This window comes from Vipera ursinii (genome assembly GCF_947247035.1).
Source record: "Vipera ursinii genome assembly, chromosome: 7".
NCBI classification, from domain to species: domain Eukaryota; kingdom Metazoa; phylum Chordata; class Lepidosauria; order Squamata; family Viperidae; genus Vipera; species Vipera ursinii.
Window position 1 is genome coordinate 75,563,457 of NC_139521.1, and position 20,483 is coordinate 75,583,939.

At 52.1% G+C, this 20,483-nt stretch overlaps 2 protein-coding genes and 1 long non-coding RNA gene across 3 annotated transcripts in view; 2 read left to right on the top strand and 1 right to left on the bottom strand.

The window, feature by feature from the left end:
- LOC310643138 overlaps positions 1–20,483 on the top strand; it is a 366,287-nt gene that overhangs the window by 30,351 nt on the left and 315,453 nt on the right. The window lies entirely within an intron of this gene.
- PRADC1 (protease associated domain containing 1) lies at positions 195–13,179 on the top strand. Its single transcript, XM_083367218.1, has 5 exons — positions 195–641; positions 6,416–6,516; positions 8,685–8,794; positions 10,429–10,596; positions 11,502–13,179. The coding sequence occupies exons 1-5, from the start codon at positions 263–265 to the stop codon at positions 11,620–11,622; spliced, it is 879 nt and encodes a 292-aa protein (XP_083223344.1). The 5' UTR covers positions 195–262; the 3' UTR covers positions 11,623–13,179.
- Positions 15,306–20,483, bottom strand: part of SMYD5 (SMYD family member 5) — a 29,869-nt gene continuing 24,691 nt past the window's right edge. Inside the window, 6 exon segments of the mRNA XM_083367180.1 lie at positions 15,306–15,458; positions 17,018–17,088; positions 18,488–18,582; positions 18,709–18,739; positions 18,741–18,766; positions 20,058–20,164. Coding sequence (XP_083223306.1) covers positions 15,323–15,458; positions 17,018–17,088; positions 18,488–18,582; positions 18,709–18,739; positions 18,741–18,766; positions 20,058–20,164 — 466 coding nt within the window. The 3' untranslated portion in view covers positions 15,306–15,322.

Consider the following 20,483-nt stretch of genomic DNA (forward strand, 5'->3'; position numbering starts at 1 on the left):
CTATTCTAGTCTTCATTCCTTCTATTCTAATTCTATTCTATTCTATTATCTTTTCACTATTCTATTCTCATTATTCTATTCTATTCTAGTCTTCATTCCTTCTATTCTAATTCTATTCTATTCTATTATCTTTTCACTATTCTATTCTATTCTCATTATTCTCTTCTATTCTAGTCTTCATTCCTTCTATTCTATTCTAATTCTATTCTGTTCTATTCTCTTTTCACTATTCCATTCCACTGGAATAGGCTGTATATTTTGGATGAGATTTTGCCTCCAAGCAAGACGAAAAGGCCATCGGCGTCCCGGTCTCTTCGGAGGCGGACGGCAAACCCCCCCCCCCCCAAAAGACAAAGCAGCGGAGGAACGCCTGGAAACGCCCGCCTCGGCTCCGCCCAGGACTTCGGCTCCTCCAATCGGAGGAGGGGGTGGGCGGAGCCTCGCCGCAGCTGCCTGCCAGCTGAGCTCGCCGGCGCGCCGCGGCCCGAGGACGGCAGCCCTGCAGGCGGGCAGGCAGCGCTCGGCAGGCAGCGCTCGGCGGACGGACGGACGGACGGGCGGGCGGGCTCCCCCAGCGATGACCCCCGCCTGGTTTGCCCTGCTCCTCCTCCTCCTCCTCGGCTTCTGCCCGGCTGGTCACGGTGAGGAGCCGCCTCTTGGCCCCGTCGCCGTGCAGCCCCCACCGGGCTGCCTGCCTGGCTTGCCCGGCAGAGGCGCCTCTTGCGGGAGTGGGTGGGGGAGTTTTTTTTAAAAAATCCCATTTATATCCCGCCCTTCTCCTCCAGAGGTGGTGAATGCTCCAACCCTGGAGGTTTTTAAGAAGAGACTGGACAGCCATTTGTCTGAAATGGGACAGGGTTTCCTGCCTGAGCAGGGGGTTGGACTAGATGACCTCCAAGGTCCCTTCCAACTTTATATTATTATTATTATTATTATTATTATTATTATTATTATTATTATTATTATTATTATTATTATTATTATTATCATTATTTATTATTATTATTATTATTATTATTATTATTATTATTATTATTTTATTATTATTATTATTATTATTATTATTATTATTATTATTATTATTATTATTATTATTAATATTATTGGAACAACCTGCCTCCAGAAGCTGTGAATGTTCCAATACTGGAGGTTTTTAAGAAGAGACCGGACAGCCATTTGTCTGAAATGGGACAGGGTTTCCTGCCTGAGCAGGGGGTTGGACTAGATGACCTCCAAGGTCCCTTCCAACTTTATATTATTATTATTATTATTATTATTATTATTATTATTATTATTATTATTATTATTATTATTATTATTGGAACAACCTGCCTCCAGAAGCTGTGAATGTTCCAATACTGGAGGTTTTTAAGAAGAGACCGGACAGCCATTTGTCTGAAATGGTATAGGGTTTCCTGCCTGAGCAGGGGGTTGGACTAGATGACCTCCAAGGTCCCTTCCAACTTTATATTATTTGTGAGATGGTCTGATGAGGTTGATGGATCGTTAAGCTGCTTCCAAGTGAAAGGCAGAACGCAGAGATGCAATCATATGAAGCTTTATTCAACGATAGATTAGAGAGAAAGAATTACTTGGCCTGGAGGCATCCGTACCTGCACGTGAGAGAGAACAAAAGAACAGAAGTAAATTAGAAGAGAGCAGAACTAGAACAAAGAGCAGCCCCCTGACCAGAGGTATTTATGGGGGGGTCTCAGCCCCTCCCTAACCATAAAACTCTCTCGCCAATGGGGCTGCAGGGGCCTGGGACCCCTGACTCATCAGTGGAGGCAAAGAAGCCTCTTTGCTCCCATCTGATGACCTTTTTGGGGAACTGCCATGGCTGGCACAAAACATCTAACATTATTATTATTATTATTAATAGCCTTCATTCTATGTATATGCCTGCTTATTAGGGCTTTCACACACCCCAAGCGGCATTATTACAAAGTCAGCTTAATTGCCCCCAACAATCTGGGTCCTCATTTTACCTACCTGGGAAGGATGGAAGGCTGAGTCAACCTTGAGCCTGGTGGGACTCGAACCTGCACTAATGGCAGGCAGCTGGGGTTACTTAAGGAGGCATTAGGCCCTTGCTCCACCGAGGCTCCTAGAGTTTGGGGAGGGGGGAGGCTGAGCTGGTGGGTAGCCGCGATCGGGGGTGGGCGTCTGCATGGGAGCGTGCCGGTGGGCTTGCGTGTCTCTTTCGTACCCGTCGTGGGGGCCAGGATGCGTGTCTCTACAAGAAGCAGGAGGTAGGTTGTGGGGCCAAGCTAGAGAAGAGAAGGACCGGGCTGGGGGTGGGGTGGGATGGGGTGGGGGGACAGCAGAGCCGTCTTCCAGGGTTTGAGGGGCTGCCCCAAAGAAGAGGAGGGGGGTGTCCAACTCTTCTCCACAGCTCCACACACACACACACACACACACACACCATGAAGAGAGGACCAGAGGCATCGGATGGAGACGAATCAAGGAGAGAAGCAGCCTGGGATTAAGTGACAGGGAGAACGATTAATCGGCGGAACTGCTTGCCACCAGAAGTTGTGGATGCTCCAACCCTGGAAGTTTTCAAGAAGAGACTGGACAGCCATTTGTCCGAAATGGTGCAGGGGTAGGCAACCTTGGTTCTTGTGATTTTTGTGGACTTCAGCTCCCAGAATTCCTGAGCCAGCATGGCTGGCTCAGGAATTCTGGGAGTTAAAGTCCACGAGTCATAAGAGAGCCAAGGTTGCCTACCCCTGGGTCTCCAGCCTGAGCACGGGGCTGGACTAGAAGACCTCCAAGCTCTCTTCCAACCCAATTATTCTATGTCCTTGAATAAGCTTCCCCCTGTGTTCCCCAAAGCAGCAGAAGGCAGGACAAGAAGCAATTAATGGAAACTTAATCAAGGAAAAAAAAGCAACCTGGAATTAAGGAGAAACTTCCTGACGGTGAGGACAATTAACCTGTGGAACTCCTTGCCTCCAGAAGTGGTGAATGCTCCAACACTGGAGGCTTTTAAGAAGAGACTGGACAGCCATTTGTCTGGAATGCTATAGGGTTTCCTGCTTGAGCAGGGGGCTGGACTAGAAGATCTCCAAGGTCCCTTCCAACTCTCTTCTATTCTCTATAGGAACATGTGTGTGCCTGGACAGTATGCATATATATGCATGCATACACATAAGAGGTCAAAAAACGTCTAGAAGTTGCAAACATGCATCTCTATGTATGTGTTCATGCGTGTGCACGTCTGTGGGCCTTCAAGTCCATAATTGTCTCCAGGGGACTGCTTGTCAGGTCCATGTAGCTTTCTTGGCAGCACAGGTTGTCCGTGACTTGCGACCACAACTGAGCCCCAAATTCCTGTCGCTAAACGAGACATTTGTTCCGCGCATTTTGCCCACTTTTGATTTTTCTTACCACCGTTGTTAAGTGAATCACGGCGCTGCTTAATTTAGTAATGCGGTTGTTAAGTGAATCAGGCTTTGCTTGTCAGAAGGTCGCGAAAGGGGCTCACGTGACACCCCCCCCCGGGGACAATGCACCCGTCATAAATGTGAGTCAGTCGCCAAGCGTCTGAATTTTGATCACTTGAGAATGGGGAGGCTGCCACGGTCATAAATGTGAAAAACGGTCATAAGTCATTTTTCCCCCAGTGTCGTCGTACGTTTGAATGGTCCCTAAGTGAACTGTCGTAAGTCAAGGACTAACCTTTCCAGGCAGGTATTTGTGCAGAGGACTTACATCCATTCCTTTAGTGACCATTTGAAGTTACGACCGCACCGAAAAAAGCGACTTACAGGTGTTTTTCACACTTAACGACCGTCGTAGCATCCCTGGGGTTATGTGATCAAAATTCGGACACTCGGCGACGGACTCACATTTACAACGGTTGCAGGGTCCCCCGTGGTTGCGGGATCCCCTTTCGCGACCGTCCGATAAAGTCCACGGGGGGAAGCCGGATTCACTTAAGGACTGCGGCAACAAAGGTCGTAAAATGGAGACAAAAGTCCCTATAACACACGCCTCGGTTAGCCACGGAAATTTGGGGCTCAGTTGCACGTGGAGGACTAGCGGTAGCGTACGTGGGGAATCCTACACGTGTGCACGTTTACGGGTGTGTGCTTCCTGTCTGTTGTATGTGTGTACGTAAATACATTATTGGTGTGTCCTTGCACCCGAGCAAAATAGTTCGGCTGAGATCGGCGTATGTGAGACCGGTAGGGGTAGATGGTAGGAGTAAAATATAGTAAAATGTAATTTTATCATATTTTATCTATCTACACCAGGGCTCTTCCAACTTGGCCGTTTTATGACTTGTGGACTTCAACTCCCAGAGGGCTGGCTGAGGAATTCTGGGAGTTGAAGTCCACAAGTCATAAAAGGGCCAAGGTGGAAGACCCTTGATGTAGACTTTAAGAGGAGTGCACTTCAACTCCCAGAATTCCTCAGCCAGCGTGCCTGGCTGAGGAATTCTGGGAGTTGAAGTCCACGAGTCATAAAAGGGCCAAGGTGGAAGACCCTTGATGTAGACTTTAAGAGGAGTGCACTTCAACTCCCAGAATTCCCCAGCCAGCGTGCCTGGCTGAGGAATTCTGGGAGTTGAAGTCCACGAGTCATAAAAGGGCCAAGGTGGAAGACCCTTGATGTAGACTTTAAGAGGAGTGCACTTCAACTCCCAGAATTCCCCAGCCAGCGTGCCTGGCTGAGGAATTCTGGGAGTTGAAGTCCACGAGTCATAAAAGGGCCAAGGTGGAAGACCCTTGATGTAGACTTTAAGAGGAGTGCACTTCAACTCCCAGAATTCCCCAGCCAGCGTGCCTGGCTGAGGAATTCTGGGAGTTGAAGTCCACGAGTCATAAAAGGGCCAAGGTGGAAGACCCTTGATGTAGACTTTAAGAGGAGTGCACTTCAACTCCCAGAATTCCCCAGCCAGCGTGCCTGGCTGAGGAATTCTGGGAGTTGAAGTCCACGAGTCATAAAAGGGCCAAGGTGGAAGACCCTTGATGTAGACTTTAAGAGGAGTGCACTTCAACTCCCAGAATTCCTCAGCCAGCGTGCCTGGCTGAGGAATTCTGGGAGTTGAAGTCCACAAGTCATCAAAGGGCCAAGGTTGAAGAGCCCCGATCTACCCATTAAATTGCTGAGTTTGATTCTCATTTCATTTTAAACTGTCTTCCATCCCAATTTCATTTTAAGCTGTATTTTAATCTCTGTTTCACCTTACATCGTATTTGACCCGATCCCGTTTTAAATGGTTTTGAACTGCATGCTGGTAGTAACGTCTCTTTGGAACGCTGCACCCCCGTGTTTCTTACTCGCATTAGGACGTAGGTCTTCACGCCGTAGTAGGCGGTTTCTCGCCTCCTCGTCTATTCTTAACTCTTAGCTCTCGGCACCTGGCGATGCGCCGCGTTGCCAGGTTGCCGGTTGCCTTGGAAAGTAAACGCCGCGGGCCTGTCTTTTTTCTCCCCCTCCCTGCTCACATCTCAGCCCACCATCCAGCAGTAAGAGCATAGAATAACAGAGTCGGAAGGGCCCTTGGAGGTCATCTAGTCCAGCCCCCCCCCCTGCTCAGGCAGGAGACCCCGTACCATTTCAGACAAGTGGCCATCCCATCTCTTCTCGCAAACCTCCAGTGATGGAGCGCCTACAAGTTTCTGGAGGCAGGTTGTTCCACTGATTAACAGTTCCGATTGTCAGGAAGTTTCTCCTTAGTTCCAGGTTGCTTCTCTCCTGGATTAGTTTCCGCACATCGTCCCGCCTTCGGGCGCTTTGGAGAAGAGCTGGAGTCCCTCTTCCTTTGGGGCAACTCTTGTGTGATGCCGAATCTTTCATTATTGATTTATTTGTTAAAATTATTTGTTGCCCATCCTGCTGTGGGGCTACTCTGAGTAACTTTTAAGAGAGAGAGAGGGAAAGAGAGGGAAGGAGACTGGGAGAGGGGAAGAGAGAGGGAGGGAGGAAGAGAGGGGGAGAGGGAGAGAGGATAGAGGGACAGAGAGGGAGAGATAGAAGGAGAGAGAAGGGAGGGAGGAAGGGGGAGAGAAGGAGGGAGGGGGAGGGAGAGACAGAGGGAGGGGAGGGAGGAAGAGGGGGAGAAAAGGAGGGAGGGAGAGAGGGAGGGGGAGAGGAAGACAGAGGGAGAGGAGGGGGGAGGGGGGAGAGACAGACAGAGACAGACCACTCATCCACGGCTCCTGTGCTCGAACCCGTTCCTTCAAATGTCAAGACCAGGGGTAGGCAACCTCGGCTCTTTTATGACTCATGGACTTCAACTCCCAGAATTCCTGAGCCAGCCGGCTCAGGAATTCTGGGAGTTGAAGTCCATGAGTCATAAAAGAGCCGAGGTTGCCTACCCTTGGTCAAGACAATCACACCCTTTGGGGGAACGTTTGTTTTCCTGGCTCACGAAGAAATCTTCCTCTCTGCCGATTGCCAGGTTTACGCATCCAGGAGTACCTTTACTTCCACGTCCTCAGTCCCGGAGACATCCGGTACACCTTCACGGCCACGCCAGCCAAGGATTTCGGCGGAGTCTTCGTAAGTCAGCTTCTCCCCCTGAAGAACTGGGTCCTTCTCTGGCCCGCTGTGCCCAAACTCTCCTTTCCTTCCCAGGGCCGTCTCCGGAAAAGAGGGGGAAGGAAGGAAGGAAGGAAGGAAGGAAGGAAGGAAGGAAGGAAGGAAGGAAGGATTAGACCCCTCCCCCAGGGTCACAACCTAGTTTGGGGGAAGATCTTGAGATGTTCCTCAGCTAGAGTTCCCGAGTTCTCTCAACCTCGGTCTACTTCTGGGAGGACCAGACTGTAGTTGAGCCACATCTGGAGGACCTTGGCTGGTAGGGCAGCCCTTCCTGACCTCCACCTGAACATCTGTTGGGAGATGATTTGGGGAGAAGGAATCTGGCACAGCTGACCCGGTTCTTCATATATCGGTTGGATCGGCCTTCTTCTTGAGTAGATGGTTTGGGAGCCAAAAAAAATAATCAGAGAAAGGTATTAACACATGGAAATATTGATAGCTTAGGGTTGAACTGTGGGGTCCTTGGTGCTCACTGAGCTGGGTGATATTCTGGCAGATGTTTCATGACCCATCTGGGTAACATTATCAGTGCTGGAAGGAATGGGGGGGTTTAAGAGAGGAGGAGGAGGAGGAGGAGGAGGAGGAGAAGAAAGAAAGAAGAAGAAGAAGAAGAAGAAGAAGAAGAAGAAGAAGAAGAAGAAGAAGAAGAAGAAGAAGAAGAAGAAGAAGAAGAAGAAGAAGACTGTGTGGTCCTTGGTGCTTTCTGAGCTTGGTTGGTTTCTTGCAGATGTTTCATGCTGGAAGGAAGGGGGGGTTTAAGAGAGGAGGAGGAGGAGGAGGAGGAGGAGGAGGAGGAGAAAGGAAGAAGAAGAAGAAGAAGAAGAAGAAGAAGAAGAAGAGGAGGAGGAGGAGGAGGAGGAGGAAGAAGAAGAAGAAGAAGAAGAAGAAGAAGAAGAAGAAGAAGAAGAAGAAGAAGAAGAAGAAGAAGAAGAAGAAGAAGAAGAAGAAGAAGAAGAAGAAGACTGTGTGGTCCTTGGTGCTTTCTGAGCTTGGTTGGTTTCTTGCAGATGTTTCATGACCCATCTGGGTAACATTATCACTGCTGGAAGGAAGGGGGGGGTTTAAGAGAGGAGGAGGAGGAGGAAAAAAACTGTGGGGTCCTTGGTGCTCTCTGAGCTGGGTTGCTTTCTTGCATATGTTTCATGACCCAACTAGGGAACATCATCAGTGCTAGAAGGGAGAGGAGGAGGAGGAGGAAGACTATGGGGTCTTTGGTGCTCTCTGCTAGAAGGGAGGGGGGTTTGCAGAGAGGAGGAGGAGGAGGAAGATGCCTGTGGAGTCCTTGGTGCTCATCTGTTTCCTTGCAGATGTTTCATTACCCAACTAGGGAACATCATCAGTGCTTGTAGGCAGTGGGGTGAGTGGAAGAGGGGGAGGGGGAGGAGGAGAAGGGTGACCGAGGGGTCCTGGCTGCTCTCTGAGCTGGGTGGTTTCCTTGCAGACGTTTCATGACCCAACTAGGGAACATCATCAGTGCTAGAAAGGAGTGGGGTTCGTGGAGGAAGAGGAGGAGGACTGTGGGGTCTTTGGTGCTCTCTGAGTTTGGTGGCTTTCTTGGAGACATTTCATGACCCAACTAGGTAATATCATCAGGGCTAGAAGGGAGGAAGAGGAGGAGGAGGAGGAGGAGGAGGAGGAGGACTGTGGGGTCCTCGGTGCTCTCTGGGCTGGGTGGTTTCCTTGCAGACGTTTCATGACCCAACTAGGGAACATCATCAGTGCTAGAAGGGAGGGGGGGTTGGGAATGAGAGGAGGAGGAGGAGGACTGTGGGGTCCTTGGTGCTCTCTCAGCTGGGTGGTTTTCTTGCAGACGTTTCATGACCCAGCTAGGGAACATCATCATGTGCTGAGCGTCAACGCATGGCTGGCTGGGGAATTCTGGCAGTTGAAGTCCACCCATCTTAAACGTGCGGAGGTTGAGAAACGTGGATTTACCCAGTAAACCTGGCCCCCCTCTGTAGAGCTTAGCGATGTCCTGTGTCCCATCAACGCAAGCCAGACGTTGCTGTGCGTGGATTGGGGGAAGCCGGGAGGGCGAACCTTGTCGCTCCTGGGCACAGGATGATGGGTCCCGCCCGGCAGGCCCTGGCTTTTATCTTCCCTCTTTTCTGTCTCTCCCACCTGCCCAGGACATGAGATTCGAGCAGATTTACCTGGTTCCGTCCAATCCTCCAGACGCCTGCGGTGCGTTGAACAACGGCGTCTTTGTCGAAGGCCAGATCGCCTTGGTGGAGCACGGGTCAGCTTCTCCCGCTTTTGCACAGTGGGCGGAAACCGGGGGGCTGCTTTTCGCGCTCCGTGTTCGAATCTCGGCCGGAGACTCCAGGGCGGGGTTCACTTCAGGAGGACACTCCAGCCCGACTAGATCTTTCAGGCAGCCTCGAACAACAAGCGGCGCGGGTCCAGATGAAACCGTGCTGGATTTAAGGGTGTCCACAACACGACACGTCCCAAAGGTGCTTTCCCCCCCAAAAGGCAACTGGGCTTCCTTAATTTTACCTTGAAGACCTTTCGCTTCTCATCCAAGGAGCTTCTTCAGTTCTGACTGAAGGGTGGAAGGTGGAAGGATTTGTATTCTTTGCAGTCCTCTGGTTGTTAGTACTCTCTCTGAGAATCGTTGAGGCCCCTTGGAGGTTTATCTGTGCCCTGAAGGTCATCTGAGTGGCGCAAATGGGTGCGGAGCCTTCTTGGAACTGCCGAAAGGACCATGTTGTGAACAGGAGATGGGGGGGTGTCTTGTCCCTCCCCCTCTGTTCAGTTTGGACCTCCACGGCCACTTGGACCCCTCTTTCAAACCAGCGGCCCTCTCGGTCCAGAATGCGGACTTTGCTGTCTTCGAAAGGGCGGCCTTGGTTTCCCAAAATGCAGATGGGCTGCTGCTGACTCGTCTCCTGTGGGGTTTCTTCTCCTACTACGCTGCGCCAGGCGTTTGTGAAGCGGTTGTTTTGTTTCTCCAAGGTACACGGGAGATAAAGACCGATAAACCTCCCATGTGGCCTCCACGATTTTTTACTTAAGCTCATGGATCATTCCCAGAGGGAGCTTGAACAAGAAAGCAACAAGAAGGGGAGCAGCCCGAGCAGAGGTTTTTATGGGGGTCCCCAGCCCCCCAATGAGAGTAAGGGGGCTGGAGGGCCATTAACTCTCTCCAATGGGGCTGCAGGGGCCAGAGACCCCTGACCCACCAGTGGGAGCAAAGATGCTCCCATCTGATGACCTTTTGGGGAACTTCCATGGCTGGCACAAAAACATCTAACACTCCCTCCCTCTGCCCACCTATCCATCCCTCTATCAATCTATCAATCTATCTCTATCCTTCCACCATCTATCCCTTCATCCATCCATCCCTCCATCCTTGGTGGAGCAGTGGGCTAAGGCCTCCTTAAGTAACACCAGCTGCCTGCCATTAGTGCACCAGCTTGGGTGTGTGTGTGAAAGCCCTAATAAGCAGGCATATACATAGAATGAAGGCTACTGCTAAGCTTGTAAGCCGCCCTGAGTCTTCGGAGAAGGGCGGGATATAAATGGAATTAAAATAAAAATAAAAATAAAAAAATACTTAACGACCGGGACGATGGATTGCAAGGACCCTTCCATCCTCCACCCTTTCAGTCAGGACTGAAGAAACTTCTGGGATGCGAAGCGAAACGTCTTCAAAGTCCAGCGGGCCTTTCGAAAAAGCGCCTTTGGGGACAGCCCCGACCAGCATGACGGGGAACCTCCGCAGACAGGAACTCAAGAGGGGAACGTAACAGTGTGACCGTAGCACCATGTGTGTGTTGTGTGTGTGTGTTGTACAACCTGGAAAGGTTGGGGAACCCCCGATCTGCATGCATAAATGTGGACATTTGGGGGGGGATGCTTTTTCAACAGGGGCTGCTCCTTCCTGGCCAAGACTCGCACAATCCAGGAACACGGAGGCCAAGCGGTGATCATTGCAGACAATAGCTACGACAAGGACACAACCTACGTGGAGACGATGCCGCCGGGCAGCCCCCAGAGGGCCGACATCCCTGCCCTTTTCCTGCTGGGGAGAGACGGGTGAGTGACAGGGGGCTGCGCCCGGGCCCCTCCCTCTCTCTCTCTCCTGACCACAGACCCCACTTGTACAGCGAAACAACTCAGAACCGCTGGAAAAAGTAGCTCAGGACCGTGTTTCACACTCAGGACCGTCACCGCATCACCCCACGGTCGCGGGATCAAAATTCAGACGCTTGGCAGCCGGTTCGTATTTATGACGGTCGCCGCGTTTCTCCCCCCCCCCCCGGGCATCCCCCGATCCCCTTTTGCAACCTTCTGCCAGGCCAAGTCCATGGGGAAGCCGGATTCTCTTTAATGGCCGAGTTCCTCGCTTAACGACTGCCAACGGCTCACTTAGGAACCGCGTTACTAACTTAACCGCAGCCATTCACTTTGCGACGGTGGCAGGGACAGTCGCAAAAACGAGGCAAAAGTCACTTCACAAATGTCTCGCTTAGCGACAGACATTTGGGGGCTCAGTTCGCGGTTGTTGAGGACTGCCTGTATCAGGATTTGATGATTTGTGACAGTTTTCAGTCGGGAGAGAAACAAAATGCAGGCTTCTATTCCCCTTTAGAGTTGCTGCTGCTTCTATATTTTTTATTCTTTTTTATTATTACGGTATATAACTTTTATTCATTAAACATGGAACTCAGTCAACTGAACACTCAAATTGACTGGGACTAATGGTTGACATGGGTTGCTGCCAGCATCCTAGGTATCAACCTAGGTATCAATATATTATTATTATTATTATTATTATTATTATTATTATTATTATTATTATTATTATTATTATTATTCCACATTGTTTCTCTAAACCACCTAGAGCTGCTGTGAGCTATATTAAGTTCTCTAAATAAAACAAGAAAGAATAAATAATAAATAATTAAAAGTCCCCCCTCCATTGCCTTATTTTTACCCAGGTACATGATCCGTCGTTCTCTGGAACGGCACGGTCTTCCTTGGGCCGTGATTTCCATCCCGGTCAACGCCAGCAGCGTTCCGGCTTCCGAATTCCTGCAACCTCGGGGGATTTTTTGGTAGCAAAAAGCAAAATGAGGAGAGAGAGAGCGCAGCGGCATCCCAGAACCGGACAGAAGGGACGAAGATCCCATCCACGGATCAGCGTGTCACCCAGTCCTGCAGCTTATGGGACCATAAGATCGGTTTTGATGAGGGGAAACTGACCGGACCGTGTCATCTGGATGGCTTCTTCTTCTGGCTCAGATAACACCCATTGGAACTAGTTGGCCCAACCAGCAGCTCTTGAGGCCCAAACAAGAAGCCTTGTTGGCTTGTCGCGGATGGCTTGCTGGCGGATGGTGATTACCAGGTGGTCTCAAATCCGAGAGAATCCCAAGTCTTCAAGAAAAGTTTGCCTTGTCCTCGCTTCCCGAGTCGGGGGTCTGAGCCCCAAGGGGCATTTTAAATTCAGTTTCAAATTCAGATGCAAAAATATTGACCGGATGGACATTTGGGTGGGTCGGTTAGAGACCACGTCGTTCATACAGTGGTGGTTTTGGGATGACAACGCCCGGGTTCACACACGACAAAGCAAACTATGGTTTCACACGGGGGGGGGGAAAGGCAGAGGTTGGAGGGCAAAGGCTAAGCTCGGGGAGGGGGCGATGTGTGCGTGTGTTGCATAGTTTTAGCTGCCTTTTTTGGGCACTTCTCCCCCAAGATTTAAGGGTCAACTGCCCCCCCAATTCAAGAAGCGTGGTTTTTGTTAAGTTCTCAACAAGTTCATCTAATGACGGTTCAAGGTTACGACGGCACTGGGGGAAAAAGGGATGTAGGACCATTTTTCACACTTACGAACTGGCCGGCGGCTGGATTGGTTGTGTTGCGTGTTGCCTTTTGTCAATCGCTGCCGGTACCCCTCCCCAAATAAAAACCAAAAGGCCACGTTCTCCAGCCCTCGGGGGTCTCTGCTGGCTAGTTCTGTCATTTATTTAATCAGGCTTATTTATTTATTTTTTTTTAAAAAACCCAGCTTTATTACAGGAAGTCCTCAACTTACAACAGTCTATTCAGTGGCCGTTCGAAGTCACAACGGCGCTGAAAAAAGGGACTCGGGACCGTTTTTCCGCACTTACGACCGTCGCAGCATCCCCTGGTCACGTCAGCTTGGCAACTGACTCGGAGTTATGACGGTTGCCGTATCCCGGGGGGTCACGCGATTTCCCCCCCCTTTTGCAACCGTCTGAGAAGCAGAGTCAATGGGGGGAATCCGGGTTTGCTTAACGACCCCGTATGACTAAATTAAGAACCAAGGTGACTCGCTTAACGACGGTGGTAAGAGAAACCGTAAAATGGGAACGGCTCGCTTAACCAAGGTCTCGCTTAGCACGGGAATTTTGAGCTCGGTGGTGGAGGGGGGGTCGTAATCCGAGGACTGCCTGTGCAGCAAGTCCTCGGCTTACAAGCATTCGTTTCGTGACCGTCCGCAGTCACAACGGCGCCGGAAAAAGGGGACTTGCGGCCGGTTTTCACACTTAACGACGGTCGCAATGTAACCTGTGTCGAGAAAGGTGGCGAAATGGGGCAAAACTCACTTAGCGACCGTCTCGCTTAGAAGCGGGAACGTTAGGCTCCGCTGCGGTCGTAAGTCGAGGACCCCCTTCACCGAGTCTAATGGGCATTAGACGAATAAACCTTAATCGTGTAACGTCGGGTCCGGAGACGAAGACAGGAAAGCACGCCACCCGGAAAGCAAATCCTCTTGTATTGAAGGAGGCGGACCGATTTGCATAGAATTACAAAATTTCCCCCTCGGAAGGAGCGTAAAACGGACGGCAAGGGCACGCGACGACAAACTGTCACTCGCTCAATCCTGGCTCAGGACGGCAGGCAAGATTTAAAGGAAAGAGTACGGCAGGCCGGGCGTCTGAAACCGATGGGCCCCAGGTGAGGAAGCAGGCCAAGCAAACTCGGGATCTGGATTCGAGTCCCGGCTTTCGGAGGTAGTGGGTTGAGATCCAAACGGGCCACCCCCTTCCCCGAGAGTCAACCCAGCCTCGATCTGCTTGGGGAGGGAGGGAAGGAAAGGAGGGAGGGAGGGAGGGAGGAGGGGGTGGAGGAAGAAAGAGAAGAAGGAAAGGAAAAAGGGAGGGAGGGAGGAAGATAAGGGAAGGGAGGGAGGAGGAAGTAAGGAGGGAGGGAGGAAGAGAGGGAAGGAGGAAGGAAAAGGGAAGGAGGGAGGAAGGGAAAGGCAGGAAGAGAGGGAGGGAGGAAAGAAGGAAGAGGAAGAAAGGAAAATGGGAAGAAGGAAGAAGGAGGGAGGGAGGAAGAAAGGGATGAAAAGGGAGGGGGAGAGAGGAAGAAAGGAAGGAAGGAAGAGAGGGAGGAAGAGAGGGAAGAAAGGAGAGATAGATGGGAAAAGGAAGGAAAGGAAGGAGGGTGGAAGGAAGGAAGGAAAGAGAAAGTAGGAGAGAGAAAAATGAAGGGAGAGAGAGGGAGAAAGGAAGGAAGGAAAAGAGGGAAGAAAGGAGAGAGAGATGGGGAAAGGAAGGAGGGTGGAAGGAAGGAAAGAAAGAGAAAAATGGAGGAAGGGAGAGAGACAGAGAGAGAGAGTGGGGGGGAAGGGTACCCCGTGGGCCTCTCCCCCTAAGGCCAGGCGAGTCTCCCCCAGAACTCCCCGCCCGGCCGCCATCTTGAAATGCGCCAAAATATTTTCGGGCCGAGGCTCTTTTGCATAGCTGGAGACCCCAGGTGGAGCCGAGGAGATTCAGGTAGTCCTCGACTTACAACAGTTCGCTTAGCGACCGTTGCGGCGCGGGGGAGGAAAAAAAAAAAGGGGGGGCTCCGGATTGTTTTTTCCAGACTTGCCCCCGTGGCTGCACCACTCCCCCGCCCTCCCCCCCCCGGGTCGCGTGATCAGCATACAGCCGCTTGGCCACCGACTCTGGCATTTATGACGGTCGCAGCCTGCGGGGTGCGTGCGCGTCACGTGATCCTCTTTGGCGACCTCCCGACATGCCGAGTCAAGGGGGTGGGGGACCGGGGGGGGGGGGGGGGGAAAGCCGGATTCACTTAACGACTGGGCAGCCGACTTATCGACGGGGGGGGGAGGGGAGAGGAGGATTCACCGAACAATGAGGGTGAGGAAAGGGGTCGCAACGGGGCAAAACCCACTTCCCAAAGGCCCCCGCTTGACGACAGGAATTTGGGACTCAAGCTTGGTCGTAAGTAGAGGACTAGCTGTGCGGGAAACCAGTTTCTCTGCTTCTCTTTGCTGGGAAGAGAGAGGGAGAGAGAGAGAGAGAGAGAGAGAGAGAGAGAGAGAGAGAGAGAGAGAGAGAGGGAGGTGCGGATCGGGGCCAGGATTAGACCCCACCCACACCCACACCCACACACACCCCACATCCTTAAGGCAAACACCTAAGGCTGGAGAAGCAAACCTGGTTAGGATGCAGAGGGTTTGCTGAACCCCCTTCTGTCAGGGATGGAGGCTGTGGGGGGGGGTCTTCTGCTCCCCACCAGCTTGGGTGTCCAGGGGGTCACCAGTGCCTGTTCATGAACCCCCACACACATTCCTTGCTAGGCACCCTGTGGGTCAAGAGGCTGGACAAGATGGGTCCCTCCCTGGCCACCCCACATCCCCCCTTCCCCAGCGATCCACATCCTCCCAAGCCACCATCTGACCAGGATGCTGTTTCCACCACAGCCCAGGACCACTAGAGGGGTTCCTCCCACTCACACCCCCACCCAATCGCCCCCCCACCCTCCCCCGGAGGCCAGATCAAACGTCCGTCATCTCGTCCTCCAGCTCCGCTCCGTCAGCTTCCTCCTCCTCCTCTTCCTCCTCCGACGTTACGTCGGCATCCTCAGCTTGAGCCAGGCACTTCGGGCAGGAGCAGATGAACAAGTAGTTTTCCCTAAGGATATATTTTTGGGAGGGGGGTGGGTGGGTAGAAGAGAGAGAGAGAGAGAGAGAGATGGGGAATTTTGCAAGACGGAAGATTTGCTGGCAGGCCTCGCTTTACGACGGGTGGCTCAGCTTGCGACGTTCGCGCAGCCAAGAAGTTAAAAATGCAACCGTTAGGATGGAGAACTCTACCTGGGCAGGCTCCCTTACGGATAATACCTTGAGGAGGGCCTGTAGGAGATGACCAGGCTGTGGCCGAGGGAGGGAGGGTCAAGCGAGCCATGAGTCTGGAGTCACTTCGCGCCCAGAAGAGATGCCAGCAATTTGGATTTTTCTGGTTCTGGCTTAATGGTGGGGAACGGGAGGATTTATACTCCTTGCAGGCAGCTGGTCATTTGCCTCCTTTGAGAGCAGGAGTCTTCAAACTTGGCCCTTTTATGACTTGTGGACTTCAACTCCCAGAATTCCTCAGCCAGCATGCCTGGCTGAGGAATTCTGGGAGTTGAAGTCCACAAGTCATAAAAGGGCCAAGTTTGAAGACCCCTGTTTTAGAGAGTTGCTGAGGCCACTTGGAGGCGACCCTGCGGTGGCCTCAACGACTCTCCAAAAGAAGGCAAACGATCAGCTGTCTGCGAGGAGTATAAATCCTCCCGTTCCCCCACCATCCAGTCAGAACCTGAAGAAGCTCCTGGGATGAGAAGCAAAAGGTCTTCGAAGGAAAAACAAAAACATCCAGTTGCCTTTCGAAAAAAAGCACCTTTGGCCATTCGGATTCTTGTAGGCAGCAGAATTTTGCAATCAGCCTTGAACCCCGTTTGAACTGCCTCACTCTCTTGCATCCCAACCCACCTCACAGGGTTGTTGTTGTGGGGGAAATGGGAGGAGGAAGAATGATCAGATATGCTGGCTGTCTTGAGTTGCTTACAAAAATAATAATAAGAAAGGTGACATATTTTATATTTTACACACACACACAAACACACATATATATGTATACACACACACACCCAGCTTTTTTTCTCATAGAACGCTCAGAACGGAGTTCCGGCACCTTTTTTGGATGGAACCTTGTAGGGTAGGCAAGGCGGGTTGTGTGACATGTGTGATGCACACTGTCAACCCAAATATAGGGAGAAGAAATCTTTCAAGCAGCTTGAAATAGCTATAACAGTCTCCCTTTAATTTTTTGTTAGCAATCCAAATTTATTTACACACACACACACACTGTATAAAATAAAGGTGGGATGGACAGACAGACAGACAGATGTTAGATGTAGTTAGAGTTAGATGATAGATAGATGTTAGATGATACAGATGATAGATGGATGAATAGATAGAATAGATGAATAGATAGATAGATAGATAGATAGATAGATAGATAGATAGATAGATAGATAGATAGATAGACAGACAGACAGACAGACAGACAGACACACACACAGATAGATAGATCATGGACAGAGAGATAGGATAGATAGACAGACAGACAGACAGACAGACATGAGAGACAGACAAAGGCAGACAGACAGACAGACACACACACACACACGCAGAGGTCCCCTCACTCACTGTAGGATTTTGCACCGGCTGTGTCGGCTCCGCTCCCTCTGGCAGCAGTCCAGGTAGCTGATGCAGATCTCCTGTGTGGGGAAAAACACAACTGCACAAACCGAAGGCGAAGCTAGCAAAGCAGAGCTGTGATGCTCCTTTGCCACAGCCAAGACAGCCGGGTCAGCCACACGCAGGGTCAGCCACACGCAGCCCTTGCCGGGGTCTTCCGAGCACTGGGCTGGGGGAGGAGGAGGAGGGGCCGAGAGAGGGACCAGCCTGCAACCCCTCCCTCCGTAGCCACAAACGGTCCCCTTGACGGGGGCCAGCTACGACAAGGCATCCTGGACCTATGACGCCGAACGAGCCCAAAGGTTCCGTTGCTAAGTGAGACACGAGTTAAGCGAGTTCTGCCCTGTTTTACGACATTCCTTGCCACAGTGGTTAAGGGAATCGCTGCAGTTGTTAAGTCAGTAACGCGGGTCGTTAAGGGATTCTGGCTCCCCCGTGGACTTTGCTAGACAGACAGGAGGTCACCAAAGGGGATCAGGGGGTCTCCTGGGATGCTGCGACCGTCATAAATATGAGAAGTCTGAAATTTGGTCATGTGACCACAGGGATGCTGCAATGGTCCCAAGTGTGACGGTGAGGGGAGAGGAGGAGAGGGAAGGGGAGGAAAAGGGAGGGAAGGGAAGGGGAGGGAAGGGAAAGGAAGCAAAGGAAGAGATAAGGGAAGAGAAGGAAAGGAAGAGAGGAGAGGGAAGGGGAGGGAAGGGAAGGGAAGGGAAAGGAAAGGAAGGGAAGGGAAGGAGAAGGGAAGGAAAGGAAGAGAGGAGAGGGAAGGGAAGGGAAGGAAAGGAAGAGAGAAGGGGAGGGAAGGAAAGGAAGAGAGGAGAGGGAAGGGAAGGGAAGGGAAGGAAGAGAGAAGGGGAGGGAAGGAAAGGAAGAGAGGAGAGGGAAGGGAAGGGAAGGGAAAGGGAGGGAAGGGGAGGGAAGGGAAGGAAGAGAGAAGGGGAGGGAAGGAAAGGAAGAGAGGAGAGGGAAGGGAAGGGAAAGGAAGGGAAGGGGAGGGAAGGGAAGGAAGAGAGAAGGGGAGGGAAGGAAAGGAAGAGAGGAGAGGGAAGGGAAGGGAAGGGGAGGGAAGGGAAGAAAGAGAGAAGGGGAGGGAAGGAAAGGAAAGGAAGAGAGGAGAGGAGAGGGAAGGGAAGGGAAGGGGAGGGAAGGGAAGGGGAGGGAAGGAAAGGAAGAGAGAAGGGGAGGGAAAGGAAGGAAGAGAGAAGGGGAGGGAAGGGAAGGAAGAGAGAAGGGGAGGGAAGGGAAGGAAGAGAGGAGAGGGAAGGGAAGGGAAAGGAAGGGAAGGGAAGGGGAGGGAAGGGAAGGAAGAGAGAAGGGGAGGGAAGGAAAGGAAGAGAGAAGGGGAGGGAAGGGGAGGGAAGGAAGGGGGAAGTGTGGCTAAGCTAGCATTCTTCACATGCTCTGTTGACACCTCACCTCTCCCTGCCGGATGTCTTCCAGGGCGCTCAGATGCAGGAGGGAGCTGTTCTCCGGGAAGGAGGCCTCGGCGTTGGGAAGGCAGCTGTGGTTGCCTGCAAGGAGGAGGGGGAGAGAAGACGGCTGTCCGGCTGAGGGAGACGCCTGGGGGGGGAGGACGGGGGAGGGGGCTCTTCGGCCAAGATCCGGCCCAGGAGATCCACTGGGTCCTGGCTACTCACAGCAGCTCTGCAGCACGTAGAGGCCGGAGCCCCTCGCAGTTCAGGAAGTCCCCCGTCTCTACACGCAACCAGACGGAGAGAGGCAGGCGGTGAGCGGAGGGAGGCGGAGAGTCCTCACTCTACGACTGCTCATTTAGCAACCAACCCTCCCAAGTTACGACTGTTTCCACACACACCCCTCAAGGCCATCCCTCAGAATCAGGGAATCACTTCTGCACATCTGGGGGCTGTGGAGGGCGAGGGGGGAGGGGAGGGAGGGAGGGGGAGGAGGGGAGGGAGGAAGGGAGGAGATAGACGGGAGGGAGGAAGAAAAAAGAGGAATGGATGGATGGAAGGAAGGAGAGAGAGAGAGAGAGAGAGAGATGGAAGGGATGGAAAGATGGATGGAAGGAAGGAAACAGATGGGAGGGATGGAGAAAAAGGGAGGGAGGGATGGAAGGAGAGAAAGGAAGGGATGGAAGGGAGGGAGGAAGAGATGGACAGGATGGAAGGGTGGAGGAACAGAAGGAAGAAAGGAGAGAGATTGGAGGAAGGGAGGGAGGGAGGAAGATGGAAGGAAGAAAGGAAGGAGAAATGGAGGGATGGAATGGCAGGAAGGAAGGAAGGAGAGAGAGAGAGATTAGAGGAAGAGGGAAGGAAGGGAGGGAGGGAGGAAGGAGGAAGGAAGGAGAGATGGACGGGAGGGATGGAATGGCAGGAAGGAAGGAAGGAAGGAAGGAGAGAGAGATTTTGGAGGAACAGAGGAAAGGAAGGGAGGGAGGAAGAAGGAAGGAAGAAAGGAAGGAGAGATGGACGAGAGGGATGGAATGGCAGGAAGGAAGGAAGGAAGGAAGGAAGGAAGGAGAGAGAGAGATTGGAGGAAGAGGGCAGGAAGAAAGGAAGGAGAGATGGATGGGAGGGATGGAATGGCAGGAAGGAAGGAAGGAAGGAAGGAGAAATTGGAGGAAGAGGGAAGGAAGAAAGGAAGGAGAGATGGAGGGATGGAATGGCAGGAAGGAAGGAAGGAAGGAAGGAAGGAAGGAGGGAGGGAGAGAGATTGGAGGAAGAGGGAAGGAAGAAAGGAAGGAGAGATGGATGGGAGGGAGGGAGGGAAGGTTTGGACTCCTCTCGGAGGCCTGGGAAAGCGTCTGATCAGCCCTTCTCCGGCCCATCCCCAGACATCTTCAGGAGCTCTTTCGGACCAGCATGACGTGGAAATGCTACCCCCCTATCTCCCCACCCCCCCAACGCCTGGCACTCTCTCCGCCATTCCCTGCAGCCCCATGGGAGCCTCCTGCCCCCAAAGACCCTTCACACACCCCCCCCAGCAAGGCAGGGACCTTCCCGGGGCTGGGGGTCCACGGGCCCACCTTTCTCGATGTCCTTGTAGAGCTGATCTATGAAAGCGTCCAGCTGTTCCCGTTCCTCCGTGGGGAGGTCCAGCGCGTCGCAGGCACGGACCCACTGGCTCAGGGAGCTGGGGAGGGGGGGGGTAAAAAGGGGGGGGAAGAAAGAGGGAAAGGCCACAAAAAGTGGGGCGGGGGTCGAAAGCTGCCCTAGATTTCTTTGGGGCCACGATCAGGGGCTGCCCCCAAAGAAAAAAGGGGGTGGGGGGGTCAAGCTCTTCTCCAAAGCACCAGAAGGGCAGACAAGAAGCAACGGAAGGAAACTGATCAAGGAGAGAAGCAGCCTGGAATTGAGGAGAAACAATTAACCAGTGGAACCACCTGCCTCCAGAAGGTGTGAATGCTCCAACACTGGAAGTTTTTAAGAAGAGACTGGACAGCCATTGGTCT